Source organism: Bacillus rossius, chromosome 10, assembly GCF_032445375.1.
Source record: "Bacillus rossius redtenbacheri isolate Brsri chromosome 10, Brsri_v3, whole genome shotgun sequence".
Lineage (NCBI taxonomy): Eukaryota > Metazoa > Arthropoda > Insecta > Phasmatodea > Bacillidae > Bacillus > Bacillus rossius.
The window spans coordinates 38,975,529-39,000,836 of record NC_086337.1 but is presented as its reverse complement, the minus strand read 5'-3'; the positions used below and the strand labels follow the sequence as shown (position 1 = coordinate 39,000,836).

Here is a 25,308-nt window from a genome sequence, read left to right as displayed (position 1 = left end):
CGTATTTTTTAACTTCAAACAATTAGCTCAAGCAGTTGTACTAAATATGGCCTTTTTTGTTCCAACGCAACTTTTAAAATAATGAACTTCGAAATCTACCTGCAAGTATAGGCCGGGCTGAGAGTGTTTATTTTCTTTGTAGTATATTTTCTCGTGACAAATTGGCCTGTATTTCATTCCAGCTAATATAAATACTTTTTAACTATTATTAAGTTTCTTTTGTCAGTAAGGTATTAAAATAGTGAACACCATGTCCTTACATGTCTCCATTCGGGACAAGCATAATTTAGGTTATGTTTAAGTCTCGTTCTCTCTCGCCATGTTCTTTACGCCGCATTTTAAGTTTCGTCAAAAATATAAACATTTTAATAATAATACAATTTAATTTTAAAATAATATAATATATAATATAATAATATTAAAAATTATAAAATACTATATAATAAATATGAAATATATTATAAGATTATAATGAATTTTATATTTATAATATTTACTGTTATCTAATAGCAGGAAAAAAATTACGCGTGTTCAGGATTAATATTACTCGCACTACATTTTACAGATAGCAAATAACGTTTATTAAATATCTGGTAAGAAAAGGTGAGACCCAACAACAAATGAAAAAGAGGAACCGGAATAAATTTCCAGGATAATCCCTTAATTATTATAAGTAACGACAATAAAATAAAATAACCAACATTGTGTGATATCGGGACCTAAGGGAAAATTTTCTGCAAATTTTTTTGACAGAAATGACTGTACAAACCGATCTCAAAATGTTCATATCATTATTTTGTGAAAGTGAGTGTGTTTGGTGCGAGAATACAAAAAGGTGTCATACTTTGCAGAGATACTACACTGTAAATTGTTTTGTAGATGTAACTGAAACAATCATGTAAACTTACAAAATTATTTGTAAATTTGTACATTTACATGAAAGCAACTGTATCGCTACAAAAAAATAATGTTCGCAGTTATACTGGGTTCGGATTCTGGTCCGAACATTTATGCTTTACATATGTTGTCCCTGTACCTACATTAGTTCAAGGTTCAAGTTATTTGTAGACAGTTTACTGAATAGCTTTCCAAAATTAACTGCACACTTTAATTAGCGTAATAAATCAAAATAAAGTACAATTGTTTACATTCGTTTATATTTTCAATTGTTTAAAAAAAATGTGTGCATGTTTAAAACATCAATTAAAATTAAATATTATTATACGCTAATTTTCGTAAGAGCAACAGGAATTTTTTTTCTCGAAACGTATTTTATAATACAAAAATAACCGTATCCTATTGTTGTACAAATTTACAAGAACTTTTCTTGTAGTATTACAAATTATTCCTTGGCAACTAATTTCCAAAGGAATTTTAGTAAAAACACAAAAAATTTAATATAATTTCTGTGTACGTACTGTCGTCGCGAAGATGCGAGCGAGGTGTTGTCTGATTGGCCGCGTTGGTCCAGCAGACGTCTCGTCGCTATCGAAGCCGCCACGCCGACGCCATTTCGCTGCTCGCGCCTCCCGACAGTCTTCTGTTCTCTTTATTTTCTCCGGTGAAATTCAGCGAGGCTACGGGTGGGTGTGATTGAACAGTAGGAGGAGGGGAAAGAATACGGACTGGACATTCTACGGACAATGGTGGTTGAAAGGGGGAGAGGGGGGAAGCAAAACGCGCGCACGCCAACGTGCGTTCCGCGGCGGTCGTCGATGGCTGTTGTGGCCCGGCGTGGCCATGGAGACACGGCCGACAATCGATTAATCGTATCGAGCGCCCGGCCGAGACGAGGTTGTCGAGCTGCGCACGTCAACAGGCGATTATCAGAATAGTTTTGTATTGCGCATTTCAAAATACACTTTTCTGCAGAAAATACCCCCCCCCCCCCCAGAGGGCATAATAAAGAGAAATTTATCGTGTGTGTGTGTGTTTTTTTTTTAACTTCAAAAACAGTCATCTACATACACTTCAATTAATTTTAACGTGTCGTGTGCATAACGTATCTTTCCACTGATGATTAGTGTCAGTTATGTAGTGGCAACATTGCAAACAATACTCTCACAGTCACGATTTACGTGTATTTTTGACAGAATGAACGACCTAACTTCCTCGCTTTCACTCGTGTTAAATTACAATAAAATATGTTTGAGCTAGCATTTTAGAGAATTAAAAAAATATATATTTAACGTTTTGCTTGAACACCAAAAAAATTACCTTTAATATTTTGCGTTTATATTCCGCGTAGCACGTTTTACAATTAAAAGTGGAAAATGTATATGTTAATGTAAGGCTACGACTTTTAGATTTTTTTTATTTTCTCTTCTTTACTATTGTTCAAATGCTATTTATGAAATTTTAACATGATTCTTCCATTCCATTTGTTGTTCTGTCATTAATATCTTCAAAAAACATTTACTTAGTATAATGAGTATAAATATAGTTATGCAAATGATACTAATTACGAACACTTGCGCAACTTTTTGCATCCAACATATTACACTTAGTGTATATCTGTCGAAAATATTGGTGAAAGAAAAACAAATGCAAGGGAGTTATCATATTAAAATTTCAGAAATAGCTCTTAAACAATGATGAGCAGGAACGTAACTATAAGAGGACAGACGAGGCTTGTGCCCCTGACGTCACATTTAAGGGGGGGGGGGACGCTAAACTGGCAGAGTAATGTTTTAATATAGATACTTTAATATTGTAGTCTTATAAGATAGAAAAATATGTTGGAGGGCAGATGAACGGAATTATTTGTATTGAAATATACATACGTGTATATCGTCAAAAATTTAAAAACTGGTATTTTTCGCGTACTATCCAACTTTCGATGTATTCAAAATGAAATGACTGCAAACAAGTTATTTATTTACCATCTAAGTTGAATCAAAAATATTTGGAATAGTGGAATTAATACGTGGTGAATTAATATGAGATGAACTTGAGGGAAGAGGGTTGGTGGATGTGGAAACGTTTATGCCTGTAACAACACATAATACCACTCAAGCTTTCCCGATATTAAAGAGACAAATTAATAGTGAAATATACAGTGACATCTCTTTGCGTCCCATTAAAATCACTGCAGTGCTTCGATAGTGGTACTCACTATTCATATTTATTTTTGCATCAGTCGCGTAGGTCAGCAAAAATCTGTGGAATTGTGTTGGATTTTAATTCACTTGGATTATGTGCCAACTTCTTGGAGAAGAGATTTTGAACCTTCTTAACACAATGGTGACCTGAATATCGGGACGTGGCCAGAAGTGGATCCAGGAATTGTTAACAGGGATTATTTTTTCTAATAAAATACGTTTGATGTCATAAGGAAGAAACCAATCAGCAATCTGGACATTTGCTGTTATAATGCTGTAACGTATTGTTACGACTTAGATATGTGGGGAGAACTGGGTTCGTAAGGAATGTCCCAATTAGGTTTTATTACAATTTTATTAATGACTAATATTTACATTGATAATAAATAATAGTACTTAAAATTTTCCGATCAGAAATCACTGGCACTTAAAAATGTTTATTCTCAAGCCACTTAATGTCTGTCAAGTTCCGCAGTTTGCACTCCTCGCTGGAGCCTGTTGCATTGATCGTATAAAAAATTATTTACCTTCAATGATTTCTGCACAGAAGAATAAATTTTTATTTTTTCAAAAGTATTATTCTTAGTATAATTTTGCCTTTTTCAAACTTGGGGAATATATATTTTTTTCATGGGCAAAGCAATTTAAAGAATTTTTGTTCATGTGGTGTACTTTTGGCTGCCTTTGATTGGAAAAAAACCCAGCAGTTTTTTTTGTTTTGGTTTTTTAGTGTGGCAACAAGGCAAACTGAGAGTTTACTCAACAGTGTGGGATCACCGATTTGTGTCGTCTATCAATCTTACTGTTCAGGCCCTGGCTTGAAAATCTGGTTTAGGCCCTTGTTATTGTGTTTTCTTTCCTAAACTTGCAATAATTTGTGTTTTTAGAACTGTCCTTGAGGGTGGGCTATCCTTGTAAACGCAAAAATCATTTTCCAATAACTATCAGTATTGTTGTTACAAAATTGCCCTCAGTGTTTGTTATAATATGAATCAATTTTGTCTGCTCATACACATATGCATTTTCTCTTACTCTTGAGTTGAGACCCTTGTTTCCTTCTCCTCCAAAGTAAGGGGTAACAAGAAAAAAAATTATGAATAGAGTGGAGAAAAGCAAAAAAGCATAATGCTATTTGTTCTTTTCCAAGTGTGCTTATGGAAGCTCATCTGAAGGGTAAACCTGTGGAGCAACACATTACATCAACGGCATTCAGAATAGGAGTCAGACGTTATTCTTAGACATGAAAATTATACGTCCGAGAAGTGTAATGAAATTATTACTCATTGGTACTATAAAACACCTTTATTTCAATGATACAAAATCTATTCTAGAAGGTAACAAGTAATGCAACTTTACCAAAAAAAAGATTAATATTTATACACATTCGTACACAGGATTTTACTTGTAATTTCATCACAAGTGTATTTTGGTTTATTATTTTGATAATTGTGACCTACAAGCTAAGAAAAAAAATATGTACAGTTATTAAAACGTCTGCTAATCTAGCAGCGCACGTTTAGTCATAAAACTGACTACTACAAAGAAAGTGTCACGTTTGTTAGTAAAAAAAATCCTAAGCTAAATGTTTATACGCAAACATGATGATTTGATTGAAACCACTGGCCGTAAAAAGGGGCAGCTTTATCGTAGCCTCTGCTCAGCAGAACATGTCCCATGGTCGTATATTGCGACTATACAGGTTTTCCAGTGCTTCGTTTAACTTGCGTGACGTCAGAAGTTTCCATTTCTTTGATGTTTATGCCTAAGGAACGACTCAGCAATCGTCTGAAAAAAACAACAGAATCAACAGGTTGAGGTATGTGATGTAGCCTACAGTGGTGTCACAGTGCATCCAAATTACTAGTGTTGGCATTGAAGGTGCTAGTATCCTAAATAATTTTGCTTCTAATATTTAATATATTTGCACAAGATTTTAAATGAAATGTAATAACCATATTTGATTATTTATAAAAGCCTTTTTAAAAGAAACAAGTCCTTATTTAGAAGTTTCTAATTAACATAATCGAAAAATTTTATGTCAGTCGTAGCATGTACTAAAAGCATGGTATTGTGTGAAATACTGTTTTGTATTAACCGTTCGTATTTAACCTTCATCTTGAAATTCTATTTTTCATATATCAATATAATACAAACAATAGAGATAATGATTGTTGTTTGCTGATGCTTTGTATATTTTATTGAAACGTTAGAGTGGATTAAACAGTATTATATTTAATATTTTTAGCCCTAGTTAACGAATGTCCAAAGAAACCACTACTTTGGTGATGGCCCGCAGGGTGAATCGGATCCCCCAGCTATCGCCAGAGAGATATGGCCACGGAGTCACCGAATAGTACTTGGCGAATGATTCTGCAATGACCACCTATTGCCTTTCGTATTCTGGCTGTGAAGGGACAAGTGGAAAATCGCTGAACCGGCTGGGAAGTAAACCCAAGACCTTAAATTCCAAAAGCTCCGGACATTTTTTTCCCCAGTGATTTCGTCATGTGCATGGTGTCTTTTAAACAAACACATTATTTAACCAGGGACTCGAAATCGGAACCTCGCGTACATCCAACTGCGCTCTTAAGTTAACAGGTTGTGCAAACCCCTTTAAGAGCCTTATAATTAACAACTTTCAGACCAGCACAGTTACATTTGAGTCATTCTAGATAAAAAAATTGTAAACTCTTTTTTAACACTTGCACCAATATTAGAAAAAGTAGAACACTAGTTATTTCGTGTAAAAAATTCACTGAAGAATCAATATGACAAGTATGTCACTTTAAATGGTGCTACGGTTGCTGAAATTACTTTACAATAAACTATTTTTAGGTAAATTTCGTTTTTAAAACATTGTCTTCATTCATAAAAGATTTTTGTTTTACCCAACAAATATGAAACCATTTTTTTTTTTTTAAATACCGTACTTGCTTCACCAAAATAGTCTCATTTTGAATTCCGCATGGTGCACTTATACAATGAAATCAATAGTAATGTGGTTAAAAAGAAAACACACGGTGTTCTTGTATATAATCTCAAGTCTTCAATATTACAACAATTAGTATTTTGTATAGCTCAGGTTTATTTGAGGACATAATTACAAATATAGTTATATCTTAATTAAGATATACAATTTTATTAGTTAAACAGACATAAATCAAACTTTGTCCAACAAACGGGAACACAAAATACACAATTTACAGTACTATGTTGATATCATTATTCAGATCCACCAAATCATATATAGGCCTACGATAACTGATAATAACACAACTTGGACGAGATTTTATAACCAAAAAAAAATACGAGCTGCGTCCGCCATGGGTCGCATTTCCGACAGTTCTGTTGGCAAATAAGCCGTTCGATGTTGGACTCAAAATTTTTTACTGTGCATACATCTGATGTAAAGATTTTTTTTGAAGGGGTTATTGTTCTCTCAGCTAAAACATGTTTTTTATATTTAATTAATTTTTGCCAAATAATATTTTATATACTTAGAAGTTGTGGTGATGTAAACAGAATGGTATTTAATTGTAAATTCGGAATTACAATTTAAACATACATAGTAAATAATCGGTTTAATTTTTTTCATGGATTCCAGTGGAATAAAGAAATTAAAATAATTGAGGGAAGAATGTGTTGCATCAGTTATGAAATGCACCCAGCAGATTGCATGGGGAGACACGAAGTGCCGTCAGACACTCGTGCAGGTTGCAAGGCGGGTTGCAGACCACAGGGGCGGTGTCTCACCTGGCCGGCTACAGCAGGCGCCTGCGCACCAGGCGCTTGTAGCCTCGCCGGGGCGGAGGGGCGAGCGAGCCACGGGCTGTCGACGGCGCGTAGGGGGCGGCGGGCAGCGCAGGGGGCGGTCCGTACAGGGGCGGCGGCGGGCTCGGCGGCGGGGGCCCGTACTCGGGCCGAGGCGGGGGCGGGGGCTGAGGAGGGCCGTACTCGGATGGCAGGGAAGGCGGTGGTTCGTAGGTTGGCAATGGAAGAAGTGGAGGAGGAGGAGGCGGAGGAGGAGGCGGAGGAGACGCTGACCGAGGAGGGCCGTATGAGGATGGTGGTGGTGGTGGAAGAGGGGAAGATGGTGGTCCGTAAGAGGGCAGTTGAAGGAGTGGAGGAGGTGGTGGAGATGGTGGAGGAGACACTGACCTAGGAGGGCCGTATGAAGATGGTGGTGGTGGAGGAGGCCCTTCGCTAGGAAGAGGGGAAGATGGTGGTCCGTAAGAGGGCAATGGAAGGAGCGGAGGAGGTGGTGGTGGAGATGGCGGAGGTGAAGGTGGTGAATCTTCAGATGGAGGTCCATAAGTTTCGAATGGTAGAGGTGGCGAAGGAAAAGGTCCTGGTTTTGGAGGTCCATAAGCATGGAATGGAACATGTGAAGGCGTGGCAGGTGATGGATTAAGAGGTGAAGCGAATGGTGATGCTGGAGGGGGTTGGATTAAAGAAGTTGGCGGAGGTGGTGGTGAGTCAGCTTGTGAGTAATGTAATTTGTATATAGGTAAAGAAGCAGCTGGTTGGCTTGATTGTAATGGGAGTCCATAAGCCTGAGTCGGCTTACTAACTGGCGCAGATCGTTTGAATGTATTTTGAGTTCTCAGTGGTGAAGGAAGTCCATATGTAGAAGAGAGAGGTAACGAAGGATGTGTAATTGAATGTGGTGGTGGTGGTGGTGAAGATAAATTAAGTGGTAAAGGTACTGTACGAGAAAGTGATGGAGCAATATGATTCAGTGACAATGGTCTAGTGACATTTCCAGATTGAGATGGAGTGTTATGTGCAGGAGTTCCATACATATATGCTGGACGAGAAGGTTGTGTTGATGGTGGTGGAGGTGAGGGAGATGGTGAAATTATTTTTGGAGGAACTGGTGGAGAGTCTTGAAGAGGAAGTCCATATGTATGTTTTGGTTGTGGAGGAGGTGGAGGAGGTGGTGAAACTATTTTTGGAGGAACTGGTGGAGAGTCTTGAAGAGGAAGACCATATGTATGTGTTGGTTGTGGAGGAGGCGGTGAAACTATTTTTGGAGGAACTGGTGGAGAGTCTTGAAGAGGAGGCCCATATGTATATGTTGGGCGAGCATGTTGTGTGACTGGTGGTGGAGGTGAAAGAGGGTGTGAAATTATTGTTGAAGGAACCATTGGAGAATCTTGAAGAGGAGGCCCATATGTATGTGTTGGTGGTGGTGATGGTGGTGAAATTATTGTTGGAGAAACTTGTGGAGAGTCTTGAAGAGGAGGCCCATATTTATGTGCTGGTAGTTGTGGTGGTGGTGGAGGAGGCGGAGGAGGTGGTGAAATTATGTTTGGAGGAATTGTTGGAGAGTCTTGAAGAGGTGGCCCATATGCATGAGTTGGTGGTGATGGAGGCGGAGGAGATGGTGAAATTATTTTTGGAAGAACCGGTGGAAAGTCTTGAAGAGGTGGCCCATATGTATGTGTTGGTTGTGGAGGAGGTGGAGGAGGTGGTGAAACTATTTTTGGAGGAACTGGTGGAGAGTCTTGAAGAAGTGGCCGATATGTAAATGTTGGGCGAGAAGGTTGTGCTATTGTTGGTGATGGCTTAGGGAGAGACGAAGGAGATGGTGAAATTATTATTGTACAACCTGGGGGAGGAGAAGGTATTGAGGATGGTCCTGAGACTATTTGGGATTCAGGTGGAGTGGCTTGTAAAGTATGTTTAGGGCGAAAAGATGGCGTTGATGCTGGTTGTGAAAGGGATGTTGGTACTGGAGAATCATATGTTTGTGAGGGTACGTCATTTAGAGATGTCTCCTCGATGGAAGGTGGGTATTCCGCCATCACCATAGACGTGACTATGAATATCAGCAATTTCTGCAACAGAATACGTCCACAAAACTTTCTTGTGGCACAACACTCCTCTATAGTTGTAATAATGAAGATTTAGATTTTCTATTTTGTAACTGTACAGACTGATATGAGCTTTGCAATGAGAGTTTATGACTCGTAGATTAATGTTGGACTGAATCGAAAGGAATTATATATAAGAATAAGTACAGAGGAAAATCATTTTCTGTTGATCCTCTTTTTTCATACTTTCAGTTGTTTCAGCCTTAGGTTTTATGTGACAACAAAAGTAATGCGACTCTTAAAACATTCATCTGTGTGTGCAGACTGAATTCCAGGAAAGATAGGAAAAAGTAAAAAAAAAAAAAGAAGCCTTTTTTGCAGTTTTATAAGTCCGAATAGCAACATTTTTATCCACTCATTTATTTTCAATATTAATAGCAAAATACTTTCGGTACGGGTATAGAAAGTTAATTATAAAAAATATCGGGATTAGGGGAGGGTGGGGTAATGGCCCGCACCTCGTTTTCCTAATCACAGACAATTTGAGGCAAATGGACATAGTGCTTTGCTCTAGGGAGAGCGGAGAGGACTTCTTGGAAGTTTGTTTCATGTCGCTACGTTGACTGGTGTTCGAGTGGGGTGCTTTTAAAGGAAAAACAATGTATGTAATCTAATGTTTCTCAACACTTCCATGCTACGTAGTTAGAAAAAAAATTTAAATGTTTTAGTTGATAAATATTTTTTCAAATATCTTTGAACAGTAGCGTATCTTTTGAGACCAGAATCGCTTACACATGTATCCATTAGTATGTGCTATTAATCTGTACGGCAAAATGGTTGACGACGGGGTAACAGTCCGCATTGCGTGGGGCATTACCCCATTCTTATTTTAATGAAGTCTAATAACTCTGTATTTGGTTTCATGGCACATATTTTCTGTAAAGTAGTTGTGAACTATTGATTTGAAGCAAAAGTAAAAAGAAAAAGAATGTTGTTAGCAAATGTACTTTTAGAACTTTTTTTTGCCATTTTTATTTTTATGTGTTATGCTTGTAAATATTTTGCCAAAAATAATTTTTTTTTTCATTTTACACGATGGTTATGTTAAAATATGATTTTTTTCAATTATTTACATTTTTTCTAAAAAAAAATTTTTGTTTAACTCGCTGGATTCACCCCTCTAAAATATAATGAATCGGGTTAGCAGAACTTATTTTTTTTTTGGCACATTGGTTTCCATTTTAAGTACCCTTCAAACTTGAATAAATTCCAGAAAATTTTAGTTTTGAAAAATTAATATTATTTGCAATTGTGTGTATTTTATATGGGAAAACCACATAAGCGGCATTACCCCGCAGGGGTGGGCAATGGCCCGCAGTGTCGACTTTTATCTTTTGTTGTATTGTTTTATATTATGTGTCATGTGGCTAATGATTATGAAACGAACATGTAACGAAAGGCGTATAGTAAACATAATCGACTTCACCGACCGAAGATATCTACTTTTTATATTTGTATTTGACGAATTATATTAAGTGCGGGCCATTTCCCCGCTCTCACCTATTACAAAAAATAAATTTCTTTATAATGTTATAATGTGAACACAAAATTTTATTTTACCCCAGAACATTCCACAACAACTTGAGTTGCTTGTGAGTTTGCTGTCAACATCAATTTACCTGTAAACATTTTATTGTCCTCAAAAATTATATTTTACTAAGTAGTAGAGATTTTCACTTTAAGTAACGTTTGGAAGGATCACATACAGAAGCTAAAGTAATATTATTTCCAGGCGTACATTTATTTGTATGTAACTCTTTATTTTCCCTTTAAAATCTATACTAATAATAAAACTGTTCGGGGTAGACATACAATACAAAAAAGACTATTATAAATGACTATTTGAATCATTAAAACACAACATTTTTTTCTTAAATTTTAGTCTGTTTATTCGAGTGTTTTATTTGTTGTGTTAGAATTAAATAAACTACTGAAAGGATTTAGATTTTTTTTAAATTTTATTTAGGTCTTTGACTAACTTGAACACGAGGTTGTATACAATTATAAATTTTCATCTATAAGGGGGTGAAAAGACAGTAAATATTGTTTTACAATAAAAAATCATATCTGTGAAATAATCAAGTAAAAGTAAATAGATTTGGTACTGTATGTGTGAAAAACATACTAAAAGTACTATCTCCTTATGTTTTGCGAAATTCTACCCCCAAGAGGTCAGTTTGGTTAAAAAAAAAAAAAAAAAAAAAAACACTATAAAGTATTTTATGGATCAGTAGGTAAGAAACTGAAAAATTATGTCACTCATATGCAGTTACGTACATGCGTTTACTGTTTATTCAACAAAATTCGACCGTTTAAAGTTGGAAAAAAATTGTTAGTTTATTTTTACAAAAACAAATCCTATCTAAAGCCAGCAAAGTGGTAGGTAAGATTTTGGATATGAATTATAAACAAAAACACACTACATCTACTTTTTAACCATTTTGCAAGATTCCACCCCCCAGAGTGTTCAAAAGAAGGGATGAGTTTGGTTTCAAGAAGAAAAATTCATATCACAGAAAATACGAAAGCAAGAGATTACAAACTGAGCAGGGACAACATGCATACAAAGTTATATATATATATATATATATATATATATATATATATATATATATATATATATATATATATATATAATTTGACCATTCAGGAGAAAAAAATATGTAAGTGTTGTTTTATTATGAGAAAGCATTACTCCAAATCTAATAAAGTAGGAGGCAAGGTATTGCTTACGATTAATAAACAACAAAATACAATATTTTTCAAAAATCCAACCCTAAATTTTGCCAAAGGGATAGGTTTGGAGAGAAAAGAATTATTCATACCTCCTAATCCATTATTATAGCGCAATACAATGAAAGTAATTCTCGATAATTTACCATTTTTGAAATTCTCTCCATAATTGAGTGGAAAGCAGGTGAGAGTTATGTTCTCAAGGTTTTATATATATCTTCAAATATACTTTAAATCGGAAATGTCATATACTCTAGAAATTCCAACTATGAGCGGTTTTGTAGTGGATGAAACGTTATATATTCATAGAACTGGCTGGGTTGTAACTTACATAGTTTTACTTAAGGATAATATAACTTATCACAGCATTTCTTCGGAAGTTTTTACTATACAAGCACTGTCCTGCTGGTTGAGCGAGCGAAGCCGTGAGTGGTAAGCTGGTCTGTATATTCTACTAATATATAATATATAATATATATATGCAAATGTTTGGACTTTTGTTACTCAATCACGTTTTTAATACTGAGCGGATTGGATAAAATTTGAACAGAGCTATCCCACATACTGGATTAACACATGTGATCGATATAATTACAAAATTCTACCCCTAAGTGATTTATATTACAAATAATGGGTGTCATATCACAATGTTCGCTAAGCTAAATCCGCGAAGCCTTATAGTAATGGTGGTGTCGCTCCAAAGGGAATACACGTGGTCGTAAGGGCCCGTCTACAGTTGCCATGTCCCAAATTGTGTCCGATGGACACTGATCGCTGATTGGTCCACGTGATCCTTTGACGTCATGTGTGGTATGAACGATGGTCAGACTCTCCATGTTCCAAATACATTGGTCTACTCGAAGAAGAACAATGAAAGAACGGACGGTGTGGCAAGAGGACAAGAAGAACAAGACGAAATTTTGATCAGTGCTGTCCGTTTGCGACTGGAGCTTTGCAAATCCCGAAAACACGAATCCATTTTTTTTTTTGGGAGCGTAATTAAAATGTATGTGCTAACATTTACTTTTGCCTCACAGAATGACTAAATATTTAAGAACTCCCACGAATTTCACAAGTTAAATGGATATTGAAAACTTAGCTGCGTACTCATTTACTACGCGTTTAAAAAATAAACAAAAACAATCGAAAACACTTTTTTTACACACAGAATCTCAAAAAAAAAATTATAAACATACTAGCTGGAGTACCAAGCGTTGCCCGGGCTGAACACAGGATGAAGAGGATTATATATATTTTTTTTTGTTTTTAAGCAGATGTAAGCAGTAATTGTCTTCTTAATTTTAAGGTCAAGTGTACAAATTCTAAATTTAAAAAAAAAAAAAAAAAATTTCGACGTTTTGTATTGTTTAGTTGTTAGGTTTTTGATTACACTGCAAATATTAGTTTTTATTTATGGGGTTGAAAAGTACCAAGTCACCTAAAACGATACATCTTGAGGTCTCATTTCGGGGCGAACAACTGGTATTTAAAAGCTCCGCGAAGGAGGGGATCAACCCACTTGATATTCAATCCTAATCATGCGAATTCAAAAATTCCACGAAGATCTCTCAGAGCCCTGACGCGCTGACGTCGGGCGAATGAAAAGGTCCCATCGATTTCGCCCTTCCGGTGTTCCGAAAGCAAGTCGTGACGTAGGCAAGCGGTCTCTCGTGAACGAGCCCCCGGCGTCAGACAGGACGATTCGTCACGGCCGGATGACGTACTCCTCTCCCCCCCCCCCCCATAAAATTCTTCGCCGTGACAGAAAATAGTCCGCCGTTTCCCGGGAAATGGTTTGGGATATTCTCGTCCCGAGCTCGAACACGTCATTTCGCATCTCGTCAAGCATGTCTCGGTGACAGCATGACGTCACGACCATTGTAGAGCGTGGGTTAGATTCTCCCAATTGCGGCCCGCCTAATAAATAAGCCAGGACGATCTATTGACAGACATTCTAACGTCATGGTGCTGTTCTTCGAAAGAATAGCAACGTTTTAGTCAGTCATTCATTCATATAAATTTACTCAATTTTATGGTGATTTCTAGCGCTGTTAATACAAACTTGAAAAGGGGAGAGAGAGAGAGAATGCTTATAAACTATTAACCTAATTTGTGTCGAAAAAATATGCACATTACAATGGCAGCAAAACTGCTTCTGATTGAAGGCAATGTATTCAACTTAGCGATTAATACAGTTGATAAGTGTTATTGCTCTACTTGAACTGTAAATAGTTCAGCTTGGCAAAATTTATATTCCCACTCCAACCAAAACTATAGCGCGGTTGCTTAAATCAACCGTTAGGTTTTCATCACAAACCCCAGCACGAAATTGGCGACTGCTAAGTGATTCGAAAATTATCAAAATCATGGAGTTTCGACACAGAATTAACCGTTTATATGTAGCTTTTGTGTATGCTAAAGATTTCGAAATATCGTTTTTAATGGTTTTTTTAATCATTTTTAAGTTACATTATGAATTTAAAATGAATGAAATACAAAAAAACATTATAAAAGGTACCAAGTTTCTTTTTGTCGATTTTTATGAAATCATGAGCAGATTTTAATGTCAGTTTGAATGAAACGGTTTTAAAGTACAGTTTGTTTTGCCCGTTGATGTAAAAAAAAATCACTGCATCAACGAGTTCTGAGCTCAGGGGATTTTAGTTTAAAATGATTGACTTCTATTTGTTGTTACCGCGCAAAATCTCTACTACACACTTAATATAATATAAATTGCAAAAATTGTGATGTAGAGAAGTCCGTATGTTATCTCATACTCAACAAACAAAATAAATAAAATAATTCCCTGGGTACGTCCGTTTTCAGAGCAATATTTTAAACAAATTAAAAAAAAAACAACTGTGTTTGTGGTGTTTGACAAGCCATTACTTACCAACATCATCGTGGTGCTATGCGCTGATTGGAAGTGGTCACCCGCCCAGGGATGAGGGCTCATATATACAATCCTCTGTCAGTGACGTCATGCACTTTCACGCGCAGTGAAGCCCGGCGCGCCCGGGGGTGGGAGTGGTGGGGGGTGTCCCCCATTGCCTCACGCGGTAGGGCACTGTAGGTACACTGTCCAAGCATTTCCATACACAGTTTACGTAGAACACTGGTTTACCTGCTATTTATACAGGAATCGTCTTGAAATTGCCAATACATTAATTACTTTATGGGTATGCAATTTAAGTGGTTTTGCAAAATTTCTTTAAAATACTCATTTTTAAGTATTAAAAAAATTCTTCATTAATTTGTTAAGACTACAGAGAAAAAATTAAAAAAAAATTTCCCACCCGTTTACTTGCCTGTTTTTATCTGGTTTACAACTTAACCCAAAATTCTGAAATAGCTATGTGGTGTAGTTTTAACGAAGGTATGAGTTTTCTAAGTACTACGAAGCAAGGGCGAAAACTTATAGAATTCCCAGGGAGGAGTGGGGATAAAGTTTATCATTCCCATTTCACAGTCACGATTTTGCAAGCGCAAACGGGGCCCCTCAGAGAGGGGTTTTATTATTCCAGGGGTCCCTTGTCCTTCCCCCCTCCTCCTGTGATATAAGCCCAGACCACGAAGAGCTATTCGTTCATTTTATGTGCATTTTCTTTGAAAAATTCCATGAATTTGCTGTGATTTACAACGGTATACTTACGAGGCTAGACAAGGGGGACACTCACGAAAAACTTTTCAATGGAAAAAAAAAATGGTCTCATGAGCCAAAATTCTGTAACAATACCTCTCCCGGAACGGACTTTTGATATTGGGGAACAGTGAGCGTGGTTGGTTCTTGCTGCACAAATAACTGTTGCGAACTGCAGTTTATACCTGTGATGAGTAGAATACACTTTTATTCAAATCCGAATATCAGATTCGATTCTTTAATAAGTTCCTCCAAATCTGAATCTAGATCCCAAGTGTTGGTAATAAAATTTAGGCTGCCAGAGGAAATTCACAAGTCAAGTTTTGAGTGAAACGTATTTCTTTAACCTAGGGATTTGAAAATTATGACTTGTTCTAGTGAAAATTCTTTGATACTGATTTACGCTATTAAGATCACATAACAGGCAGTTAGATGACTGTTTACTTATTTAATTTTTGGTTATTTTATTACTTACACTATGTTTGTAAAGCAGCCCATACATAATATATGGAGAAAACACACAAAAATAAGTCTTACTAAACATTTTCCCTCGAATATCACTTTTCTTCCGAATGATAAGAATTCGATGGTGTTTTATGATTCGATTAACCCATCCTTAGTTTATAATGTTGTGTATGTGAAATATTATGTTGTGGGTAGTTTGGTCACTGCTGCCTAGTAAACCTATTACAAAACTTATTTAAAATATTTTATGGGCAAGTGATGGTTTTTACTGTATGCTAGAGAGAAACCACAAGAATGGACCAACAAAATGATTAAATAAACGCACAGGAAAAAAAGAAAAAAAATAGCCGATGTCAAATGTTACGTAAATAGACAGACAGCACTTGACATTTGACGTGGACTGATTTTGACTCATCTTTCTGTATGCTTGCACAGAAAAAATAAGTATGTACTTTTACAAAATATTCCTTTGGATACCGTCGCCAAGAAAGAGTTTGTAATGCAACAAGAAATATATTGTAGCTTTGTATAACATATGGCTATGATAATTTTTGCATGTGAAATACGTTTCACGGGATGAGTATTTATTACGAAAATGGGAGAAAATTTTTATATTTTAATGAATGTTTCCTTGAAACCATTTTTTTAAACCGTGGAAAAGATAATCGAATGTTCAATTATTGGAATTTGCTTTTGTTTTTTAATGCTAATTAATGTGCTCAGTTAATACTGGAAAGATACAAAGGGAACGGCTTACAAATAACTTTAACTATTGGAGGTACTAGGAGAATCCAAATCATAAATTTACGGAAAAGAATCAGAACCCAGCATTACTGCGAATACTATTTTGTAGTAATAAATTTGTTTCCTTGTAAATGTACAAATTTACAAACATCGATATTTTCACATGAATATTTCTGCTCCATTTACAAAAAAAAAACTTTGACAATGTGCGTATGTTCGTAAGAATGTGTTACAGAACTGTTCTGTTGTTCTTACCTATACCTTTTTTGATTCTGTGTTGGCATGGCTCATTAGATTTATGAGCACTGGGTCGAAACTAGCTGGCTTCGAGCGCAACCTATATCTCACATGCGACGTGCAGCTAAAATATCTCTACCGCCACACGTCTTGGTGTTTCTCGAGTAAGTGGCGTTACTTTTCAAGAATTTACGATCGCATGCAGTGGCGGTGTATTTAGTCATCAAGAGGGTCGAGGTTCGAGATTAAAATTTAATAATTTGTTTTCATGTTGTTCGTGTGTTTTAATTTGAAAATTGACACTCACATCAGGAAACCACAGAAATTTATTTTACTCCATAACGGGTTTTAACATTAAAGCATACTCAAAATTAAAAATACATGAACACTTCTTTTTTTTATTCCAACGTAAAAAAATGATGACATTAATAAAATAAATTCTATTTATCTGCGGTTTTTTTATGTTTTTCTGAGAATCTGACCTTCACAGCAGGTTACCGAAGGGTCTATATAACCCCACTATCTACTGGATCCGCCATACTTGACCTAATCTATTATTTGCAGTGATAAGCAAGCACACGCGTGAAATCACAGCTATCGAGGATATCTCATAGCTCTCCTCCGTATATTTACTAATATTTATTTTTAATAAATTAAACTTACTGTAGATACGTTTCTAGCACTTTCCAAATTTGGCAAAATATTCTAACTTCGCACCAAAATATGTTTTTTTTTTCCTGGGTTTGTAATGCAATTATTAATTGAACTTTTTAAATTTTACGTATAAAGTAATTGTTACGTCTTACATTCATTTATATTGGTTAAAATATTTTTTTTACTGAGATCCGCGCACGAAGAAATAGTTGAGTATAGGAATGCTGATTACCTTCAAAGATACTGCCTTAAAGTAAGCCAATATGTTGTGATTTCAATTTAGTCACGCTTACTAAATTTAAATTTTGGTTATCATTAGAGGCCTAATTATCATATTTACTTACTGTAAATTATTATGCTTAATTTAAACATTTTTTGTGGTCACCATAACATTTTATACAAACATTTATCCGTTAAAAAGTGTTGACCCAACAAAAACATAATTTGTAGTTGATCACAGAACTGGTTCTTAGATATGGCAGTAATATTCAGAAAGTATAATTTTTCGAGTTATTACGGGAAAAAAGTCCTTTCATTACTAAATATTTTAAAAAGCGAATTTGAATAAATTATTTGCTGGCCATAAAATGTATTTTTAACAACGTTTTAAATGTTATGCGTTTGAAAAATTATACAATTTAAAAGTTTGTGTTACGTAAATATTAAATAATACGAGAAAAGTTGTGCCAAACCCTTAAGCATCTAGGCCTATGTCCCTGTGTGAAATGCCAGGTGATAGGCGAATATGTAAAAGTAACATTACACAAAGGCGCTTCACAAATACGAGAACTTAAAAACAATTTTTGGAGCGGTGACAAATATCTGCTGTTAAGGCCCTGTCACTCTGCAAAACATTAGACAAAAATTTTCTCCACCAAATAAATTTGGCCAGAATACCTCAAATATGTTTTAAATCGTTTCATCATATCAAAGTTTATTTATGGTCTGAGCTATTTCAAACTTTTCGATTTTTATCACGTGTTGAAATTAAATTATCCATCACATTGCCGGATGAAATTTTTGAAGCTGTTATATGATTTTTGTGAATTTATTAACTTTGAAACTGCGTGCATAATAAGCACGGTACAACACTATAAAGTCACCACAGACTCCAGGTAAGGCGGCCATACGGACAGGAAGCCATTCAAACTTGTCGATTCCCGCGGTAAGTTCATCACGGAAAACAATGACTGAAAGAGACTTTATTTATTTTCCTCGAAACCAGCGAATCAGTCGCACTGACACACTCTACGAAAGGAGACGCTTATTTCTCGCGGGTTGCTGTGAGATTGTGAAACAGCTGTAAACACGCGTGAACATTCGTATATTTAGAAAAAGTGTGACTTTCCCCCCCAAAGAGTGTCACCCAGACATTCTCGCACAGGACTTTTACTTTCCGTGGAGGATTTGTCACGATGCATCGTTCACTTCATTTATCAGAACTGATAAGTGTGGGGCAAAATACTTAGCTAGTTTTATTTTGACTAAGTGAATCGATCTAAACTGTTCAACTGATACACATGTTAAAAGGTGTTAAGTGCTCGAAGGAAAAAAAAAAAGTAAAATAAAATAATGAAGTTGGTTTCAAAATGTACCTTGTGGTTTTACCGACTGGGCAGCTGTTTATTGGATGTCTCGTCATCTCTAACTCTTTAGAACATAACTCTGCGACACAATCTGTAACTACACACACTTTGGGTCGTCGAGTGATCAGATCAGTAGCCTCCCGCCGAAGCGAACCGGGTTCGATTCCCGGCGAGTTCACACGTGGGACGTCTTTGCAGGAGGAAAGAAAAAGTGGCGGACGTTTCCGTGTGCCCGTGTATTTACTGTGGACATGTTTTTTTTTTTTTACCCCTTTCCTATCCATTCATTCCGTCGATGGCATTCTCATATCATCACCCCTCGTCGTATCTTAATGAGCTCCCGATGTCGACACGGCAAGGCCCCGCCTACACGGGAACACACACGGTATGCAAAGCTTCGGAAGAAACAACGCGATTTGAAAAGAAAAGAAAAAAATTGGTTGTCTGTACAGTCGGTTTACGGACGATAGTTTGACGTGACGTCATAACAAAACATTGATGAAATTATTGCATACTTTTATGGATAAAATTGAATCATTTTTATTGAATTATCACTATTTTGTACGGATACAAAGAAGGAGTGAAATTAAATCTACTATTTAATTGATAAATTTACTTTTATTTGCACGCATTAATTCAAATATGTTTATTACTTTAACGAACAGATTATTTTAACTATAACTTTTATACATGTTTGCTATTTAACTTCTTCCAATCTGTGTTATTCTGTTAAGGATAGGACGATGATAGGAAAAGTAGGAAACGAATGGGAGTGTTTCAAGTTTAATGTGCCTCGAAAAAGTCAAATCGATGGTTGTTCCAATCGAGTGGAAGAGAGATATATGCGGCGCAAGTGTACAATGAGCGTAACGGGACAATGTGCGCAACGGGACACTTTTTCGTGCGTGCAGCCGGCGTTCATCGATTTATTGGACGTTGTCACGTCAAAAAACTGCTCGAGATCTCCGTGAGGTGACTGTTACAGAAAACATTTACGTGGGGGCGATCAGTTTCCTTATTTCGTTTTTAAACAGTAGTTGTAGAGTGAAAATGGTTAAAACGCGTGTTTTCAGAATGATATTTAGGCATGAATCATCCGTTACAAAATTCTTGAAATACCTAAGAGACTTGCATTACACCTTTAAATTAATTTGTCCGCCGTATAATGTTATGGTTAACGCTCAAATATCATAGTTTTCCTGCGCACGACGAGAAGACTGCGCGCCAGTTCAGAGCCTTGCGCGCCTCTGAGGGCTTTAATTTTAGGAATGGTTTACTTAATTTTCTGAATAATTTTATGTTTTTATGAGACAATATGAAAAAAAAATTGTTATTACTGTAACACTGAACCAAACAGGGTGGTTGGCATTGGCGTAGCTGTGTTCATAAAGTTGGGGGGGACAAATAATGATTTTGATGTCATGTAAACCCATTCCCCTCTTACTATGACGGGGGGTCCGGGGGTCCTCCACAGAAAATTTTGATTTTAAAAGTTCAAAATAGCGCTTTTTAAGCAGTTTTTGTAACCAACCATTGGATACATCGATGTTAAAATTATTATTGTTTCCTTAAGATAAAATTTGAGAGTGAAGAAATTACAAATAAAGCTGGGCAGAATAATATTATAAAATAAAAATATCACGGTCTATAAAGTTGGGGGGGACAGTCCCCTCCACCCAAAAATTTCAGGGGGACACGTACCCCCTGTCCCCCCCCCCCCCCCCGGTTCCTACGCCCTTGGTGGTTGGAGATATTCTTTAAGTTGTTTAGTATGATTGATTTTTTTTTAATTAACATACCGTTTCAAATTACAAATATTAATATTACCACAAAGTATGGCACCAGCTAAAAAATTGTTCTTGAAGACACAGAAATATCATGAAATTAGTTTTTTAAAAAAACCTTTTCTCGTTTGTGGTGGAGTTTGACTTTTGTTTCAAATTTAGATTTCAGGAAAAAAAAAAAATATTGTCAGTCACAGTAGACCCACTAAATCAATAATTACTACGAAAGTTATTTTAGTTCGTTCTGAGAATATAAACTATCTCTTTAAGGGGTGGTATCCTGTTTTTATTTTTCTTCTATTTCGGGTTCTTGCACACTATTTAAAAAAAAAAAACATTCATCATATAAACATATTTAAACACATTTATTCTATCTTCTAAGTGAGTCCTTATTTAATGTTTTGTTAAAGCAAAGACAAATTTTGAAATCAGTACTAACATATATAATGAAAGCATAAATTCACGGGGTATAAAGTTCTGGTATAACCGTTCGTAGATAGCATTCGTCTTAATGCTATTTATTTACTGACCCATACAATCAGGTTTATTATATTAAAAAAACTCACTTAAATAAAAAAATATTAAAATGATTAATTATGTCTAGGATTATTCGATACAACACCTACCAAAAAAAAAAAAAAGAACTCACATGATTAAAAGTATGGTTTACAACAAGAGAACTTATCAGTATCGTGTTCCTAAGCGTGACGCGTTTAGCGAACACACAAAAATGAGGGGGGGGGGGGGGGGGGGGGGACCGCCTTTTTTTATTCTTCACAAAAACCTTAAGAAATCAGAAAAAAAATTTAACACTGCCAACAACAATAGGAAATAAATTAAAAGCAAACAGAGAGAGCAAAGAGGTTAATTCGCCCCCCAACCCCCATATAAACAACTCAACCAAAAAAAAAAAAAATTAAATTCTGCGAACGCGCCTGATGATACTGAAATGTTTATCGGACGTCTTTTTTTTTTAAATATATATATATATATATATATATATATATATATATATATATATATATATATATACACACACACACACACACACACACTTCAACAACTTGGCGGCGCGCGTTGAACTCTTGGGAGCGTGAAGGATTTCACTTTCCGTGATCGGGCCGCGGGCCCCGTTACCCAACGAAGGAAGAGTGTTATGTTGACGGATTCCACCTCGCGCCGCGTAAACGCGTAAACACCTGGAGGCCGGCTCCGCCCGCTCTGTTTACCGGCTGCGCGACCCGATTAACCAGCCCGGCCAGCGCCAGCCTGGCTGTGGAGGAGGGACGGTGGTGGTTTTGAGTGGGGGGGGGGGGAAGGGGGGGGGGGGGTCACTGCTGCTTCCAGCCCGGTGTCGCCTCTGCTGAGCTGGCGCGCAGTCTTCTTGACGTGCGTAGAAAAAAAATTTCTTTACTTTAACAAACTATTCCTTTTTGAAACCAGTTACCAAGAAATTGTTTGCAATACCGTAAGAAAGATATTGTAACTTCATACAACATATGGCTACGTTTATTTTGGCATATATAAATCCTTTTTTTGTGAGAAAATACTGAGTATTTATTACGAAAATCGCCACAAAATTTTTAATTTAAATATTTTTTTCTTTCAAGCAATTATTTTTTTAAACCTTTTAGAAACGATAATTGAATATTCAAAATTTTTTACTTTATTTTGTTTTATTATTCTTACTAATGTGCGCTGTTGATAACGCAAATTTATTCAGGGAACTGTTTAAAAATAACTTTAACTTTTGGAGGTACTGGGACAACACAAATCACAAAAATACACTTGTAAGAATAGGAACCCAGTATAACTGGGAACACTATATTGTAGTGATACAGTTGTTTTCATGTAAATGCACAAATTTACTAACGTCTGTAAATTTACGTGAATATTTATGTTCTATTGAAATTAATCATAGTGTGGTGTTTTTATTGGCTGATAAATGGAGCTAAAGTATAATACAATACCTTGAATGCTTAAATGCTTTCTATATACAGATTTTATTTTGGGCACGAACAAAGAGAATCACTTTGGAATATTAAAAAAAAACTTAACACTTGTAAAGTCTGTAGCATCCGTCCGAGTGCATGTTTACCTTGTTTACAAAAAAAAACACAAAATTAAAAAAATGGAACGCAGTGTAGTTTCAAGGAAGATCAAGTTGGTCAGAGACTACGAAGACCCTTCGTTTATTAGAGGTGCTTTCTTCGTTGATAAGTTTGTAAATTGAATGCAAAATCTAACAGTGTACTGTATATTCCCGTCACGCGACAAGCTGTCTTCTGCGCGACTACCCTCGATGACGTCACAATTCCGCATCGACCACCCTTCGACCCCCTCACCCCTTCTTCCCCCCGCGCGGGGCAGGGTGATGGATGGTCTCTGTCTTCGGGCCGCGTCTGGAGTGACAGATTGGTCTGGTACAGTGATAGCGTTAGCCGAGTTTGTGTGCGACAATGAAAGAGCGTGTTTGGAAATTTCACGCACCGCGTTTTGCATTTCCCCGAGTTTCTGAAAAAAGATTTTCCAAATTACGATGATAAATGTATCGGGTTTCCATTAAGTCGATCTGAAATAATCCTAAGTGTTGCAAATTCGAACCCATATTTCACACCTCTGTTTTAATAAAGTTTTATGCATGAAGTTTATTCTAATGCAAGGGTGAAGGTTTTTTTTTCGCAATGCAGATAATTTGTGTGTATGTTTTTTAATCGTCTTATTCACTGCGTATTTACATAAGCTCTCGTGAAATCAGGAAGCCATAAAGCAAGGTAACTGCAATTCCAACACGGTGGCGTTATCAGCTTACTTTCCTTGTAATGTTTGTTTATTTTGACCGAAATATATAAAGAATTGGCAATGACAACTGACTCTGAACGAAATATTTTCAAGTTTCCGAAACCTTCATGGCTCGAACGTTTTGGGACAATTATCTTGAACCTCGCAAAAAAAGTCTAGAGAGTTCAAATTTAAAAATTAAAAACAATTGTAAAAATACTACTGCTATTGAACCTTTTTAATGGAAAAAATACCTCACCCCAGATCCAATTTCTGGCTGCTCCATTGTAATCACTTGTGAATGACACAAGCTAACTATAATTTTTCTTTGATGGCGTTGTAACTATATGATTACTTCTTGCCAAAATTTATTTCACTATAAATTTTTCGCTAATTATGCATGGTTCTTTTAGTTTCACTAGTTTGAGATACCATTAAAATTTTCACAATAACGATATTATTTTATTACTAAATGTAACGGATTATACACAGGAGCGGGTTGAAATGGTTTATCGTACAAAGAAATGATTCAGTATCAAATATTACATTAAATAAGGTATATATTGGCCTTGGAATATTTACAAGTTCACGGTCTCAATGACAGAACTTCAATAGTTACATGCAACTTTTCACGAAAGAAAGGTTTAGCACAATAATTAAGGTATTTAAGTAAACATTATTATACCTTCCAAATAAAATATATAAATCAATAATTTCGGCTTGGGAGGAGCTATTAACTCTAACCCCCCCCCCCCCCCCCCCCCCCCAAATCCAACTGGAGCCACGCTAGAGTATAAAGATAGTTACGTGACTCAAATTCATTTACAAAGGCTTTTTGAAAAATCCAGAAAATTTCGTTTTTGGTGTCATAACATGTCACTTTCTATCTTGCATTCCAGAAACTTCACAATAAGTTTTTTTAGTTCATAGAAATGTTGTGCGTGAAAATTCCTTCATGCACTATAGATTTAATGACTCGTCGCTCAAAATATATTAGATGTGTCGGAAAAAGGAAAAAAAAAAAGGGGGGGGGGGGGTTTATGATTCGAACAAGCAAACCCTCTATTCATCATTGATTTTTAAAATAAATTTATTTATAAATTATATATAGTGATTATCCAACACACATATCAATTTTATATCAGGTTCAAGGGCGCCAATCAGTGGCGTAGCCAGGATTTGTGTATGGGAGGTGTTAAGAAGCATGCCCCCCCCCCCTCCCCCGTATTAAAGCGTGGGGTCCGGCGGTCCTCCCCCGGGAAAATTTGGATTTTAAGGTGTAAAATAGTGCTATTTTAGCAGTTTTCGGTACTTAAATTTAAATATTGTAATGGTAAAAATTTTATTAATTTTAATATGAAATGTGTTTGAGTGTTGAATAAGAAATTAATTAAAGTTTTGGTGCTAGGGGGGGGGGGGGGGGTTGAACCCCTAAACCCCCCTCCCCCTGGCTACGCCCTTGGCGCCAATGCCTGTTGCAAAAGAGGGAGGGGGGAAGTCACCTGTGCCCTTAGCAGAAAGGGAAAGGAAAAAATATAATGTCGTTAGGTGTTTTTCTTTCAAGAAAATTATTTACAATTACCGTGGCTTAGTATTTTAGTAACAGGGTCGGAAATTGAACTTTTTATGGCCACTTACAAGTCGCCATTTTTTTAAAAATATTAAAAATACTTCATACCCCCAGGTCTAGCTCCCTCCCCCGCCTTC

The 25,308-nt window shown here is 36.2% G+C and overlaps 1 protein-coding gene across 1 annotated transcript; it reads right to left on the bottom strand.

The window, feature by feature from the left end:
* Positions 1-6,862: 6,862 nt before the first annotated feature.
* On the bottom strand, positions 6,863-8,248 carry LOC134536321 (uncharacterized). The gene is made up of 2 exons (XM_063376073.1): positions 8,089-8,248; positions 6,863-7,449 (listed from the first exon to the last, which is right to left on the bottom strand). The coding sequence occupies exons 1-2, from the start codon at positions 8,246-8,248 to the stop codon at positions 6,863-6,865; spliced, it is 747 nt and encodes a 248-aa protein (XP_063232143.1).
* Between the last annotated feature and the right edge of the window lie 17,060 nt (positions 8,249-25,308).

Bases quoted from the DNA above. Each gene is read 5' to 3' on its own strand.
- LOC134536321 (XM_063376073.1), bottom strand. From the start codon at position 8,248: ATGGTTCCTTCAACAATAATTTCACACCCTCTTTCACCTCCACCACCA. The intron at 7,450-8,088 runs GTCTTCCTCTTC...CTCCAAAACCAG, and splicing joins ACAACCAACACATACATATG to GACCTTTTCCTTCGCCACCT.